This window comes from Antechinus flavipes, chromosome 4, assembly GCF_016432865.1.
Source record: "Antechinus flavipes isolate AdamAnt ecotype Samford, QLD, Australia chromosome 4, AdamAnt_v2, whole genome shotgun sequence".
In the NCBI taxonomy this organism is placed as follows: Eukaryota; Metazoa; Chordata; class Mammalia; order Dasyuromorphia; family Dasyuridae; genus Antechinus; species Antechinus flavipes.
The window spans coordinates 416711923-416728968 of NC_067401.1; the positions used below are offsets into that span (position 1 = coordinate 416711923).

The 17046-nt window shown below is 31.9% G+C and overlaps 1 protein-coding gene across 4 annotated transcripts in view; it reads right to left on the minus strand.

Annotated features, from left to right (window-relative positions):
* The window catches only part of RALGPS2 (Ral GEF with PH domain and SH3 binding motif 2), a 237860-nt gene that overhangs the window by 17608 nt on the left and 203206 nt on the right, over positions 1-17046 (minus strand). For 3 of the 4 annotated variants that reach the window (XM_051998867.1, XM_051998866.1, XM_051998865.1), the window contains 6 exons: positions 15653-15788; positions 14386-14537; positions 13691-13745; positions 7605-7682; positions 5909-6014; positions 3882-3974 (listed from right to left, as the gene is read on the minus strand). In XM_051998867.1, coding sequence (XP_051854827.1) covers positions 3882-3974; positions 5909-6014; positions 7605-7682; positions 13691-13745; positions 14386-14537; positions 15653-15788 — 620 coding nt within the window. The remainder of the gene's footprint in view (positions 1-3881; positions 3975-5908; positions 6015-7604; positions 7683-13690; positions 13746-14385; positions 14538-15652; positions 15789-17046) is intronic. The other variant, XM_051998868.1, reaches the window with a different exon arrangement.

Here is a 17046-nt window from a genome sequence, read left to right on the forward strand (position 1 = left end):
TCCTATTATCCTCAGGAAATAGTTATTTCCTCTGCTTATACAAGAGCCAACTATATATCAATATCAATAAGTTCATAATACCTAAAATATGGCTAACAAATCAATTCCTGTTGATATGATAACCACTGGCAAAGCTTATATAATACTTCTATATTCTACTTTCAACTTAGAATCATATAGTTAGAATTCTGTTAATTTTGTAATCAACTTAAACTGAAACAAATTTACTACATTTTTCAAACTTTTTCACAGTAGCTAGAAAATGAAGAAAGTAAATATGGAATCTCATGGCTTTAAATTGATTGAATAGAGATCTAGAGAAAATAATTCTTATATATTTTTACTTTTTTCCTCTCCAGAGGGAACAGAACTTGATATAACATTAAAGCAAAAGGGGTTTGGTTAATACTTAACATGAAGAGTCTTGTAATAGTAAGAATGATCACATATTAATCCTCCCCAATAAATCAAATATAAACTTAATTTTGTAAATATTTAAGATACAACTGGGAATCCTCTGCTTTTGGATAACATATTTATCTTTTGAATGGAGACTGAATTTGGCAAATGTCTTATTGAATCATCAAATTATTTTCAATGTTTTATTTGAAGATTGTTGTATGAAGAAAATAAATGTCCTACACATTAATAATATGAAAGTATTACAGAATAGAAATTAGGTAGCTTTAAGAAAATAAAGTTCAAGAATAAGAACTTGAAAATTTTCCTATTGTTGGTTTGGTGGCTTAAGTCTTTTCAAAGGAACTTAACAGGATTTTCTGATTTTTCCTATTATCTTGTTCAAAAAGCCAGAGTGTTGGAATTCATTATTCAGTCAAGAAATTTAAACCAAAATAATTCTCTGAAACATGCAATTGAATTTCTTTATTTTAGTGTCTTGCTAAACTAATTTTCTTGGTAATGTTTTAGACTTTAATTTTTAAACATTTAAGAAGTGCAAATTATCATATGTAGTTCTTATGCAATGCAATGCAAAATACAAGTCTGATAAATGATTTCCACTATATCCAGTGAACTGAAAAAATCCAAAAACTGAAAAAACACTTTATTGTTAAATCACCATCTTTTTAAGATAGCAGATTTTGTGATTCACACATAAAGAAAAGGTTATCTGGCCCCAAATAAGAAAACAAAGACAGGTATTTGTAGATTCCTTAATTTTCCTATATAATGAAGAAATACTCTTTAGTTAAGACTAAACTACGTAGAATAAATGAATTGAAAATCATGTGTCTACTCTTGGTTATGAGGACATAGGTTTTAGTTTTTCAATCAACACTAAAGTAAAACAAACATTTTTAGAAAGCATGCAAATGCATTAATCATGGGGGAAAATGTTGAAATGAAAGTCATATTAAACAACTAGAATTATCTGATTAAGTTATATTTAAAAATGTTTAAATCAATTTTTGAAGGATTCCTAGATAACAAAATTAAAGCTAGTAATTTTATTGTGAATTTACAGAGAAAAGTATTCTTTTAACTTGAGAGAATATTTGAGATTTGAAAATTTGAGGTATTTGACAAGTATTTTTAACCTTGCAAGAGCCTACATATACACAGACACACACAGACAGACACAAATATATAAGCATACACACATTTTAATGTCTAACATGCACATATACTTAAATGAAAAGGTGTTGTTTGGGCTAAAAACATATGCTGTTAAAGATTAATAGGTTAATAAAAATAAATTCTTCCTCTCTGTAAGTATTGTAACCAACTAATTTAATCTAAACTTAGAAATAAACAAATGAAAGAAGTTTGAGTAGCTTTTCCAAGGTCACAGGGTAAATTACGGGTAGAAGTAGATCAATATTGAATGATGTTTTGTTCCTGGTGCTTCATTCATTCCTTCTCTGGCTATGTTTCTGATATTGTATCATCATGAAGTAACTGCCTTCCCATGCTGAAATAAATCCTTTGCCATGTGGCTAGTCTTCTCCCATTTTATTTCTCCTTTCTGGGCACAGCCTGTATCCACTATGTTTTTACCTGGCTTGGTTCCTGACTTCTACATTTAACTACCACAGCCTCTGCCCCACTCTTCAGCTTATATGCTATCTTCTCTCATTAGAATATAAACTCCTTGAGAATAAGGTCAATCTTACTTTTTGCTCGCATTAGTATTCCCAGCATTTTGTACAATGCTTGGCATATAAGTAAGCGAGTAACAAATGCTTTTTGCCTGATTTTTTATATGAGGAAATTAACATAAAAAACCAGAGGGTCTAGTTGTTGATATTCTACTAACTAGCTATACAACAATGGACATGTCATAACCTCTCTGGAACTTAATTTCATCATCAATAAATTCAGAGTACTCTTCTAAAAAGCTAAGGTTCCTTTGACCTCTAATATTATTAGGTACTATGGGCATATAGGGTGAGAGAGACAGAAACAAAGGGAACATAAATCATATTTAGGTTGAAAGAGAAAAAAAGTTTAAAATAAAACTGACTAGGCATATCATCCAGATTATTTTTGGTACAATTTAAGCTTTTACATGACAATCAACATCTAAGTTTCTAGAAGACTACAGTTTGAAGAAAAATTTAAACTTCTAGAAGGAGACTGAAAATTCAAAGATTAAAAAAAAAACTTCCTAAAAAGCAGTTTTGAAGAAAAATGACTATATATATATATACATTGCCATTTTGATGACTACAGAAGGCATTGGGAAGTCTCAAAATTAATGTTTTTCCCTTTCCCCCTTACCCATACCTCATTGGAACCATTTAGATTACCAAGGCAAAAGAAAAAAACTCTCACTTAGAATTTAGGAGACTCAGTTCCTTGTTACTGTTTGGCAGTACAATCTTGACAAAGTCCTGTCAATTCTCTAGGCTTTGGCTGACTCTACTTTAAAATGAGGGAACTGGAAGAAATGAGATCAATAGGTCACTTCTGTCTTTAGGACCCATATTTCTTTGTTCACTAAGTTTTGAATCTTCCTGTAACAATCTTAAATGTCACTCTGTTTAGACTGTCCCAGGGTTTTATTTGACATTTGTAAAACATCTTGATGAAAGATCAAATGCATTTTAAAAATGTAATTAGATGAAAAGGAAAATTCTCTTTTTGGTGCTCTTATTCTGCTTATTATTAAATCCCAGCTTTGAGATTATAATTCTAGAAGCAGAAATCTAAACAAAAAATACCATTAGCTGCGTACTAATATGCTTATAAAGGAACCAAGACTCAACTTTTTAAAATGCAAGAAAAAGTTACTAATTAAAACATAAGTTACATATCTCATTAGGTGGAAAAGAAAATTAAAGTGCTACAATCAAGTAACAGGCTTGAGTCAAGAAATGAAGAATTCCTTGAAAGGACTACCAATAGTTCGTTCATCCCTTCAGTAAATGAAACAAGATGGTCCAGTTAACGTGAGTGATTTAGTCAAATGATCTATTGAATTCCCTCTACCAGAATTCATTTGAAATGTTCACGTTTCAAAATGGCATACAAAAAAAAAATCTGTAACAGCTCTCAGCAAATATTTCAAAATAAGAAAAAGCACACTGCTTTAATACAGATCACTAAAAATCTGAATATTAACATAATATATAATACAGATATTATGCCATGTATTGGGAATAGAAAGAAGAAATGAAATCCATCCTTTGTTCTCCAAAGTTTCTAATTGTGGGAAGAAAATTTATTTCAGGTGTAATGGGACACACACACACACACACACACAGACACACACACACAGACACACACACAGACACACACACACAAAAAGCGATTAGTACAAAGGAGAGATGCAGAGATGCAGAGAAAGTATTATGAGGAATCTAAGGAGGAAGACATGTCAGAACTTCTGAAATCAGAACAATAAATCATGAACTTACATGCTTTCTCTCTGTAGCTTTTAGAGACTTGGCAGCATAGTAAAAAAGTTGCGTTCCACACAGAGCTGCCCAATATTTTGTCCAAGATGCTACCTGCGGAGATCAAGGAACCAAGTTGATAGATTAAAACACATTAACACTACAAGTAATTGCTATACATTTGCTTTCGAAAGAAGACATGCCTGTGTAATTCTATGGTAAGAGGAAAACCTTTTTTCCTGTGTTCTAAAGTAGAGTTAAAATTTCCCTATTTCCCAAAAGATCTGAGGCATTTAAAAATTAAACACAATGAAAGTAAAGTTCAACAAAGGAAACTGCTAAAGAAAGAGTTACTGGTCACTAGATAACTACTGTCACCAGAACCGAGCACAAAGGCAATAAATTAAGATTCTAATTTTTCTGACAGGAAAGCAAGAAAGAAATTCAGGAGTTTAAGAAATAGTTGCAGTTATATAAAAACTGAAAACATTCTCTCGTATAATTAATTTTATGTTACATCATTCTTTAGTTTATCCTATGTTACCAACCAATTGTATCAGTTGCTTCTTCCATTCAATCTCTTCTTGTCTCATTCCAACGTATTGCCTATATGCAAATATTTTACCACCTCTTACTTGTCCAAATCTCTTTCTGTTGATGTCCTAACTTCCACAAAACATAGTTAGATGGCTACTGGGGCCCCTCACAACTCAGAAATTGTTATATCTTTTGCTTTTTCACAATTTAAATGTTATTCTTTATTTAATAGAAATTTAAATTTCAGGATATTTTTGTTTTTTATTAAATATGACCCTCCTTATTCACCAGACTCAGTAGATACCATTGACTTTTGTTGAAATGTTTTCTTATTTCATGAAGGAAACCCAATTACTATTTCTTCTTCACTCTGACAAGTTAACCATGCTTTGTGCTTTTTGTGGATATGTTGATTTTTTTATTAGCATAATAAGAATAAGGTTGGAAATCACACTTTTTGCTATATGTCAGCAGTTCAAAGAAGGCTGGATATCTGGAGTCAGAAAGTCATTTACTACCTTTGTGCCCTTGGAAAGCAATTAAATGACCAGATGATGGATTCTTTCCAGCTTAACTACAAAAACCTATCATGTAGTTGGTCAAAGATAATATTTGCCAATGCCTTTCAGAAATGGAGGCCCGGAAAGCTGTTCTTTCCCACACCACATGACTAGTGGTGCCAGAATCATCATTAGAACCCAAGGTTCCCAACCACCCAGTTCAGTGATCTTTCTGCAACATTACATTTCATGTGCTTTAACAAAGTGAAAGAAATAAGGGCAACAATTTTCTTTAACAGTCAAAATTCCTCTAAAAACCTGTTATTGAGTTATAGCATTAAACACATACCATATTCATATTAAATTAAATTCTATTAATTTCTTATGAACTGGAGAACACAAAATGATCACTAGATGGCTGAAGTAGTGAAAGACCAGGGCTTCTCCATTATTTAAAAAGTACACATTGATTTTCAGAAGTTAATTCTAGGAATAGTATTTAAAACATAGCTTGCAAAACATAAATTATTTTGAATATAAGATTACAAAATATTTTTTAAATATAGTTATTGCTGGATTGGAAATAATTTTCAAAAGCCTTTTAGGTCTTTCAAATGGAAGTAGTCTTTTTCATGGAAAGGAAAATCTGCCACTAGTCTATATATTCAGAATTCTGTACACACATTCTTGGGATAATATTTTATAACAATAAAAGGCTTTAAGCAAACCATATAGATGAAAATCCTTTATTTATACTATTAAGTTTCATAATAGGAGAGAAAATAGGTTTCCTTTAGATAACAAGAAGTGCTAATGCATTTAAAATATGATTCTTCTCACATTCAACTTTTGGTAACACAGATATATTTGTTATACAGCAAGGAATACATGTAACTAGATTATTGCCAAGTTACACTGGCTGATTTCCCCTAGCTTCATCATCACATTATTTTAGATCCAAAACAAATGTAGTTTCATACTTCTGATAAATATAATACGATGAAGTATTACCGTAGGCTTTTTGCCTTCTTTTAAAACAGTTTTCCTCCTGAGAACACCTTGAATAGTAACTGCTCCTGGATAGAGATGTACAGCCAAATCTTCTGACTCTGCAGAACTGTAATGATGTAAAAGAAAGAAAAAGGAACATCTAAGCGCTTTTGTCTAGGCAGTTTAACAAGACAGGTAATATTCAAATACAACATTATCATTCTTTATTTTAAAATTGTGTTACTTCACTTTTAAGAGCTCAGAGAAAAAAGGACTGATAACTAGAAAAAGTTTATTTATCTGAAATTTGTAAACCTACAAAGTTAATTAAGAAATTATTAAATCCAGCAGACGGTTCAGAATATAGAACTTTTCTATATATCAACACATTTACAGGCTTAAAATAAACTTGAATAAGGATTTAATTAAAGCCATACTATTACATTAATATTATGTATATTTCCCCAGTAGAATTTTTCAGTACTGCTGAGAAAGATAAGGATTCTTTTTGTCTGAATCATTTAAGTAAAACAGCAAAAACAAAGAAACCATAAAAAACCCCACCACAGCAAAAGCTCTAAGAAAACTTATTTGATTTAATTTTAAAATATCTGAAATAAGAATAATAGAAGCTGTAATAATGTAAATCAAAAAACCTGGTCTGGCCATAAACCAAAATTATAATTTAATATTATAAAGAATAAGTATTCCATTATAACCTGCAGACTGCTCAAGAAGGGAATAGAGACAAAAAAATCTAGATTTCCTTTCCATAAATCTCAAGATGACAACAACAACAACAACAACAACAACAACAACAATCACAACAACAATAATGAAGAAACAAATGATTTTTCAATTAGTCTAAGTTCTTATATTTGAAAAAAAAAAAAACTTTCAGATGGTAAATAGGTTGAACCCATAGTCCTCTATAAATGGAGTAGAGAAGCCCTTCAAAAACCAATGTAAATTTGAGCTTGTTAGCTGATCTAATATCATAAAATTTAGGTGTCTTCAAAGTGACTTAAGATCTGATAATCACTAGAAAACTTTTGCTAGAGCTATGAATTTGAAGCCACATGCATGGAGACTAATTCAGACACCATGAAATTTAACACTAAGAATTAGCATTTGCTCTTTTATAGTAATATTATTTAACTGGCTATTTTGTGACCTTCCTCTTTCATTTATTTCTATAATTATCCCGGTGCAAAAAGAAACCTACTTTAATTAGGCTGACTGAGAATGATTTTGAAAATGTAATTATTATTAGAAATATGATAGCTTTGTCAATGGCTTATCAAAATTCATCACCTAAAATTTACCTAATGTCACAATTAAAAATACAAACTGAATATAGAGGTGTTAGCAGAGAAAATACATTAAATGAAGCCTCTTAACAAGAAGTTTTATTGCCACTCTGATGACTAAAAAGCATCAATAAGATCCAGGAACTAAAGATAATCTACTTAAAAGCATCTTTACGAATTTGCCACAAAGATGCAAGATACTAGCAATCATTTGTAGGTTAGAAGGGAGCCATATTGCAAAATTATATAGACATTAAATCATGAGAAGAAAGGTATATTGGGATTTTTGGTTAAATATTAATCAATGATTTGGGAAAGAACAGGAATAATGTCAGACCACACCCACTTAAGCCAATCACCAACACCAGAGGGAAATTCTATGACCCCTGAGTGCAGGGGAATTGTACCTGCTGGCCTTCATGTGGCCCCGATAGCCATTTCGTGCCACTCTTGTCACCGGACCGAGAGAATGGTATAATCTGTTCCTGTTGGATTCCATTATAAATTGTATATATTACATATACTTTTATTCACACAATCATCATCAGTACCTAGAACAGTATAATAGTTTCTCCTAGTTAATATAGCTAACTACTTCTTACAAATGGACAGTATCTGATGAGTTCTCTCTTTTTAAAAAAGCATGCAGCATAGATTAAAAAAAAAAAAAAAACATTCATCATATAACAGGTGATGCTAGTTCCTCTAAAAAACATTTATCACCAGACTTTCATCACCATAATTTCTGTAAAGGATTAAAGTGTTACAGATACACAAAGTATACCAAAAAATATAGAAACACTTAAAAATACAACAACAATTAGCTCCTATCATATCTCCTTGAATTCAAATTTGAGTAGTGATTCCTGAATGACTTGAACAAAATTCATTTTTACTTCATGTCCCTATGAAGACACCTAAAATGCAACAAAGCCTTTAAATGAGCTACAATAATCTTATCTATCATTTCCTTTTAGACCTCCATCAAAAGAAAAGTGGCAAATCATTAACAAAGCACCAAACATTGGCCATAATTTTTTTCATATCAATTAAATAGTTAGGAAATGTTAATATTTTGAGGCATTATTTATTAAAAATATAATTAGATTGTTAAAAAAGGAAAAACATCAATAAACACTGACAGTCTTCTTTGCCTGGAGAAAGTTAGAAGTGGCACTGTTCACAAATAACATTTAAAATGAAAAACACCATTATGTTATTTTAAGCAATAGTAAATATAGAATGCAAATTTACTTAAAGAATAACTTTATGCATTAAGTTTAATATTTTGTAATCTGCTATCTACTATCAAGAGTTTTAGGTCAGGTTTTATTATTATTTTTTTTTCTCCTATCTTATTCCTAGTCTAAATTTTCTCTGAAAAGAATTTTTTAGCTGTATTTGCAATTTTAAATATGCTATGCTATATGCTTTAAACTTGGCACAATGACAGGTATCTTTTAATTGCAAATGTCTGAAAAGTGAGACGTTACCAAGTTTTTAGAAGTTTCTGAAGATCAACCCTAGAAAGAGTATCCTTATAATGAAGTTGCCAGAATCATTTAACACATTTTTATTCTAATAATTCTCTGGATTATTACCAAAAGAATCTGGAACATAGTTTCTGGTACTCCTTAAAATATTCTGTAATTAACAGTTGATAGCAAGGAGTAGGTTCTTTTTTCCAAGAAGGAGAACCTTAGTTATTAGATAACTTTTTGGATTTGGAGACAAAAGTCAATGGGAACTCTTCTGCTTTTTCCTTTTAGGAAAATCTAAGCATAAAGAATGAAGATTAAGATTGCAAAAGAAATAATTTAAAAATAAACAATATTTAAAAAAACAAAAACTTGAAGATACTAATAATTCTAAATCCAATAAAAATGAAATGCTGAATATTTTGATATCTAAAAAATAACATCATGTAAACTACTTGTATCATAAATTAGAAGAAATTTTTATGAACCTAAGTATTAAAATTTAATTCCTAATTTTCTTTTCTTTTTCAAAATTTTTACTATCAGTTCATATATATTTGTAACAAAATCCTGAGGGAAGAACTTTTTATAAAACTTGTAAGTATAGGGATAAGGAGATCAAATTTTGGCATAAGTTGTTCCAAATTTGAGCAGACACTGAAAATAACATTTGTAAGTTATATCCATTTTATTTATAAATTATTACTTCAGACAATAAATGAAGATAAAGTGCTAATCACACAACAAATTACTAGAAAAAAGGAAAAAGCCCTAAATGAATTTTAATTCTAACATTATTATTATTAATCTCTTTTTTTTTTCTGTTGGAGTTCAGACACAAATGACATTTTATGTAAATTTTGTACTTCTTTTGCTGTAGGCAGACAACTATGATCTTTTAAATCAAACGATATTAATAACAAGAGAAGTAAGTATCCATATGGGGGAAATACTACACTGCCAATTTATAAGGGGTGAATAAAAACTTTTGGTGCTGCTGAAAATGTTCAAATATGCTAGTAAGGGTGCATTATGGATACTGCAACTTACTAAATGACACAATGCCTCCCTTTGGAATAGAGAAAGAGTCTGGGGTTGACTGCTTTTCTTAATTGCTAACTTACACAGCTGGAAGGGAATTTTTAAACATTTGTTTTAAAAAACAGATGAGAAAATTACATTTTAAACTTCACAAAACAATTTACATTATTTCAGAAGACCTCTATGATATATGCACAACTCTTTTACATAGGGTGAAGTGATGTATGTGTAGTTACCCAGCTAATTAACTATGAAAGATAGAAAATGAATCCACCCTGATCCCAGGCCCAATACTCTCAACCTATAAGAAGCTTTCTCCTCAGAAAAGTTATATTACTTTATCAAAGTGAGTTAGTGGCAGTTATAACTAGAATTATAATCTTCTGTTCTATATAGAGCTCAAGGGAATGCTAAAGTCATGGAAATAAAAAAAGCTTTAAAATTCATCTTAACTTTATGACAAATCTTAAGGAAAATTCTATTATTATTATATCACAAATACAATCAAATGCAATCTCTTCTTCCTCAGACCATTCAGGATATACAACATGATCTAGTTTATATTTTGACTTTTAATTCAATCATACAGTGTCTCAAGTCAGTAGAATCCATTGCCCTCTTGTTCTGTTGCCAAATCCTAATCTTGGATTATTCCTACCCTCCTTCAGTCTGATTCACATGCTGCTAAACAGAAATGGAGCACATCAGAACACTATAGGGACTGGGGCCATAACAAATTTATGTTGTTCAATGTTCGGGGCACAGGGATTAATCCTTTTATATCTCAATAAACAATTACTCAACTGCTCATGGGAGTTAACTCAAACTTCATCACCCAGCCCCTTCTATCTTTCAGTAAAAAAGTTACTGAAACCAATCACTGAAAAGCTCCTCCTCTTCCCATACTTTTCATTTTAAACCACTCATTTTCCCTTGAGTTTTGTTCACACTTCTCATATGAAATTGTGTCTCTTCTCTTTGCCAAGATGCTCTTTTGCCACGCACCCTTGATCTCCAGCAGACTACCCTACATCTCCACTCTCTATCTAATTTTCAACTTTCCCTTATTTATGTGCCCTTTTCCCTTGGCTATAACATTCACTTGATCCATTCACACCCAGCAGCTCTCGCTATTGACATTTCTCTCTACTCCCTTTCATCATGGCTAACCTCTGGGAGGACACCTGATCTTAAAAGGATGGTATGAGGAATGCCCCTAGGACAGGACATGGCTTTCAGGAAAAGCCTGCTCCCTTCTGTTCACATACCCCCGCCCCTGCTGTTTTTAAAGCTCTCTTCATCTCATCTACTGTCTGTTTCCTTACTGCCTACAAGTATACCCACATGTTAAAAGAATTTTCTAAAAACTACCACTTGAAATATCCTTCCCTAGTAGAGAAGAACACTTTATTTCTTCTAACTTCCTTCTTCTCTTCCTGCATTCTGGTTTATAACTCAACTGAAACCATTCTCCCAAGTTCCTACCTGCCAAAATCTAATGCTTTTTTCTCAATCCTCATCCTTAACTACACTAGTATTTGATGAGGACTGCTCTATTCTATTTAATACTCATCTATCAAATTTTCCTGTGACAGATCTTCATCCAAGCCACAAGTGAACCATGAGTGTTTCTTAGGAATCTGGGCCCTCTTCTCTTTTCTTTCCACTTCTACACAGATAATTCTCACGTTTATTCGTCCACCTCTAACATTTTTTAACTGACTTCCTGTATTATATTTCCAACTGGATTTCTTAAAAGGATCTTAAGTTCAACATGTCCAAAACCAACTTATCTTACTCCCCCAAACTCACTCTTGCTCTACACTTTCCTATTATTTTCAAAGAGTACCACCATCCTACCAGGCAACTGAACCCATTTCTCCGTTACTTTCATTCCTGCCCTCCTTATCCAATGTGGTTAAGTCCTGTCATTTTGTCCTTAGTAAATGTTCCCTTTCTTTTAGTTATTCTTTACCCAACTGTCAAATTACATTCCTAAAGTGAAAGTCTGACAAGGTTACCTGCTTATTCAAGAGCTACTGAATATTACCTATTACTTCCCAGATCAAATATAAAATTGTTTGATTTTTAAAGTTCTCTAAATCTGGTCCCATTCTACTCCCCACTTCCCTAATTCCCTCTTCCCCATGTATCTGTCTACCCATAACAGTGCCTGTCTTGCTGTCCCTTAAATACATTACCTCTAGGCTCCATTCAATTTTATTTGCAATCCCTGGAATACTCTCTCCCACCTCAACTTTGCCATCTAATTTCCTGGCTTCCATCCAAGATCCCACATTCTGCAGGAAGCCTTTCCAATTCCCTAAACACTAATGTTATCTCTCTTATCTCTAATTTATCTTGCATATAACTTGTTTCTACATTATTGATTGTATGTTGTCTCCCCCAATTGATTATAAGCTCCTTGAGGTCAAGAACTGTCTTTTATTGCCTTTCTGGGATAGCTCCAGCACTTAGCACAGTGGCTAGCACACAGTTGGTGCTTAATAAATGGTAGTTGACAGGTTCATCATTCAAACAAAAGTGTTCTCTAAAAAAAGTATTACTGTCTCTCAATTGCCAAATCTAGATTGGCTTTTTCTCAATCTTCATTGTCCTCGACTTCCCTATGGCATTTAATACTATTAGTCACTTTTTTTTTTTTTAACTGGATACTTTCTCTTATATAATTTTAAAAATAACACTGATCTTCCTGGTTCACCTTCTACATGTTGGACTGCTTTTTTCTCAATCTTCTTTGCTAATTCTTATATTGTAGGAATCCCCCAAAGCTCTATCCCTCTGTTGGGCCATCTTCTCTCCATACTGTTATTCAGACTGGTGATCTTATCAGCGTTTATGGATTCAATGATCATCTTTAGAGATGATTCCAAGATCTATATATCCTCCCCTACTTCCTCTTTTAAGCTCTCATTCATAGCACCAATTGCTTTTTGGAAATCTGCAATTCGATAAATATATATATAAATAAATATGTATATATATAACTCAATATCTGACCTCCACAAACTATTACTTTTAAGATCCCCACAATTCTTCTAGTCATCAAAGATGCCAACTTTGCCATTCTGGATTCCTCACTTTCACTCTCTCCTGACAGACACAGTATGTTGTGAAGTCTAGATTCTATCCCACAGTATTTCTTGTCTGAGTACCTTTGTCTTTATACAACTAGCTACCACCTAATTTGGCCCTTCAACTCTTGAATGAATTATTGCAACACTATATACTATTTAGTTTCCTTGCTCCAAGTGCCTCTTACAATCCATTTTTCATTTTATATCAGAGTGATTTTCCTAAAGAATAGATAGGTATGATGACTATTTATAAACTAGAAAACTTGTCTGGCAGTAAAAGCCTTATACAACCTTCCTATGTATTTGATTCTTCTTCAAGAATTCTATAGGACTATAAAAACTGGGCTATTTACTCTTTTTTTCACTCACAATATTCCATCTCTTGACTTTTCATCTCCTTCTCTATCTGCCTTCCTCCAAAAATTCAACTCATATCTTACCTTCAAGATGAATTTCCCTTATATTAGAATTTGGATTCTGTAAGTGCAGCAACCATGTTTTTGCCTTTCTCTTATATGCCCAGAACTTAATATGGTGCCTAGCACATAATAAATATTTCATAAATGTTTGTTGACTGACATTTCATCTCATTTACAGTAGGCTACAGAATAAACTGGAGCAGCAATTATTTTGGAAGTCCCAGACAGTGTGCTTTTCTACACTTTATGTACATCAAAAATAAATACATGTTTGGTGAATGAATTTGGTGAATTTATTTAATGAAAAAATTCCACACAGAGAGGAATCTATCTTTACTACTTAAAATTTCAACCCCCTAACATCAATTTCTATTACTTAATGTGAGTCTATAGAGCCATATTTGTAAGTGAATAGACAAATTCAATTCAGAGCTTTCAAAAAACCTCTTGGTCTTACCTTTCAAAGGCAGGCCATGAGGTCTCTTCACTAAGTTCAGACCCATCACTGCTACCTGAAACCAAAAATTATTATTCTGATTAAAAAAAAAAAATCAAAGCAAGTTTTCATTCAGCTTGAATATAATCATCATTATTATCATTTATATAGTACTTTCTATGTCCCAGGCACTGTGGTAAGTGCTTTACAAATGTTTTTTTTGCTCCTCACAACAACTTGGAGAGATTGGTATTTTATCTCACCATCTGAGGCAACTGAGGCAGACAGATAATATGTGATTTGCTCAGGATCACACAAATAGTGTTTAAAGACAGTTTTGAACTCAAGAAACTTTAAGTGCCTATAGAGCTTTATCCACTGCTTCCCCTATCTGCCTATAAAATAAGTTCTCAAATTGTGGGCATAAAATGAATGCTAGCATCCACATATCCTATATAAAAATGACTTACAAGAAAATTTGGGCTCTTTCATTTTCAAACAATTTTTCTTCTGTTTCAAATCATTTATTTTGAACAATAAAAATTAAGAGCCTTTTATATCAAAACACGCATAGGGAAAATACCAAAAATTTTTAAATGATCTTAATTAAATTTGTGGAAGCCACTTGACTCCTCTTTGGTTCAAGTTAACTGAATTAAGATCCCAAGAAGTCCCAATGAGTATATTTTATAAAATTCCGAAAGCATATTCTTTACCTATTGAAATTCCACTAGACAAAGTAGAGCTTTCAGCCTGTCCTCGGGATGGTGCATGGGGCTCCATGACACTGTCATCCAGTAGATGTCTTGGCCCTGCATTGGGGAATGTTGCACTCTTAAATTCTGCTGTGTTCATTTTATGAATGAAACTGGAAAGAGAAAAAAATTAGTCTTGTATTTTATTACACTAACTTTAGAGCAATGAAGATATATAACATTGAAGTTGTGTTTACACCCCTTACCAGACACTAACTTATATAACTCATTTTTATCAAAAGGGAAACAGCTACACCTATGAAAACAATATACTTAGACAAATAACAAAAAAAAGATCAGCAAAGTGGGAAGGACCGTGGCTTTGGTCAGTGGGTCTCATCCCTCCAATACTAGCCATGTGACTTCAGAAGTTAACTTAATTTTATAGAACTCAGATTCCTCATCTGTAAAATAAGCCTACTGAGTAGACAGGTGCTTGGTTACCTTATTAGCCCTAGATTATGATTTCATATGCCTCTGACTCTATTAAAGAGCAGGGGAAAAAACTATTAATAGTAGTCTATAAAACAAAGCAAAACAATATATATTTTTAAAAGAAGATGCTTTAAATGTATTTCCATTTGAAATTCACTTTTGTTTTGAATGACTTTCCAAATTTTATAGCACTTGAAGGTACTGGGTGGGTAGGTGAGGTGGATAGTTAAAAATACAAAAAGGTATATCAAGGCTAAATAATGAGTCCAAATCTCAAAGGCAAATTTTGTAGAATAAGTGAAAATATTCCTCTTTAATATTTTACAATAAAGTTGAAAATTCTTCAGGCTGAGATTGTATTTTAAGATGCTTTGTGTTAGTTGAAAAGGAAAATGGCTTTGTGTGAAATAGACATAATCCATAAGTTGAAATTTTTAAGAAAGCAAATTTGTAATTGAGGGAAATATTTGCTGTGATTTTAATTGTACCAGGTTACCCTGCACAAGTCATTCCTTGTAACAAAATTAAAATTTTTATTACATATTTTTTAAAAGAACTGTTTTTGAATTGAGAATATCTGCCTCAAAATATATGTGCATATATCAGTAAGAAATTCTTTATCAAATTTAGGCAAATCAGGAAACTAAAAATTTCAGGCAAACTAAATTTCTGATGGTGAAATCAGGGATTTTGGTAATTCACGTTCAAGAAAACTAACAATCACTAAATTCACAGAAAATAAGTCCAACTGATAAGCAATTTTAATTATCTGAATGTTTAAAAAAATGCTAACTTATAACCAAGGCTATGGCACTTCCTGTGTCCATGTGGTATCAGATTCCTAGGTGATGGAGGTGTTTGTGGTAGCAAGGCTCCTTCTGCTGCTATGTTTTTTCTTCCACCTTGTGGAGATGCTCCTACTTCTGGACCTATGGTTTAAAGGAGAAAAAAAATAGCTATTTCCAAGGATGTGTTTTCAAAAACAACACTTAACATAACAATATTACTGAGTCTCATAAAACATGTAAGACTTTGGCTTAAAATATTGGGATCAACTGCAATTTATTGATTAGGAACAATCAAGGTCTATCTTCTGTTCTGATCTTGAATGGGTTTATGTCTACAATGCATTCCAATTGAGAAAACAAAAAAAAAATTACTTTATGACAAAATTAAATTTTTAAAAAAGTAAAAAGTATTCTAAGTTCTCAGTAGTACTACAAATATCAAAAGCATAATTATTAATTTGGGAGCTTCTTGTGCCTCATTTACCACTTAGGTGTTAACTGTTCCACTTAAAAACCATGGAATAATAATAATAGTGACAGCTCACACACATCTGTATACATAGTTCTTTAAAGTTACAAACTATATCTAGAAGTCAAATCAAAAGGTGTTCCATGCAGTCTGACTAACTTTCCTATTTTCTGTTTGAAGCTTCTGCCTGAATAAATAGGTGAGGGCTTATACAAATTGGTCATTAAGTTAAAATACATTACTTTTTAAGCTTGAATGTAAAAACAACATTCAATAAATTATTTTTCTTTCTTTCTGCTAAAGATGCCTTTTTTTAAAACTAGGAGAGTTGAAAAAGTTTTAGAATGGCATGTTTTCTGTAAGACAAAGATAGTCAGGCTGGACATGGTGATATATGCCTTTTAATTCTGGCTAGTGAGGAAGCTGAGGCTATTGGACTAATTCAACTGGAGAGTCATTTTACCTTGTTTTACCTCAGTTTCTTCATCTGTAAAATGAGAATAATTCCTTCCAGGATTATTGTGACGATAAATATTTGTAAAGGGCTTTGAAATCCTTCAAGTTCTATATAAATGCTAGCTATTTAAATTTCCAACATAAGCTAATATTTATGTATTATATCCTTTTCGATTATATGAAGGACAACATGAAAAACTAACCATTATTAGGAAAATAACTTAGGACAACTTTTATTTTCATATCTAAACTTATAGCTGGAAAAAGAAACAAGCTATTCAAAACATGATAACTACTAAAAATTTAACAGCATGCGCTTTGAAAGTAGTAACTTTTAAAGGATGAAGGTATAGTGCTTACTTTATATTAATTGGTGTTTGTTGCATTTTAACTAAGCAATTAAAAAAAAAACAACAATTGGATGATATCACCAAATACCACCTATCTTTCAGTAGCTATCCATCACAAGATATT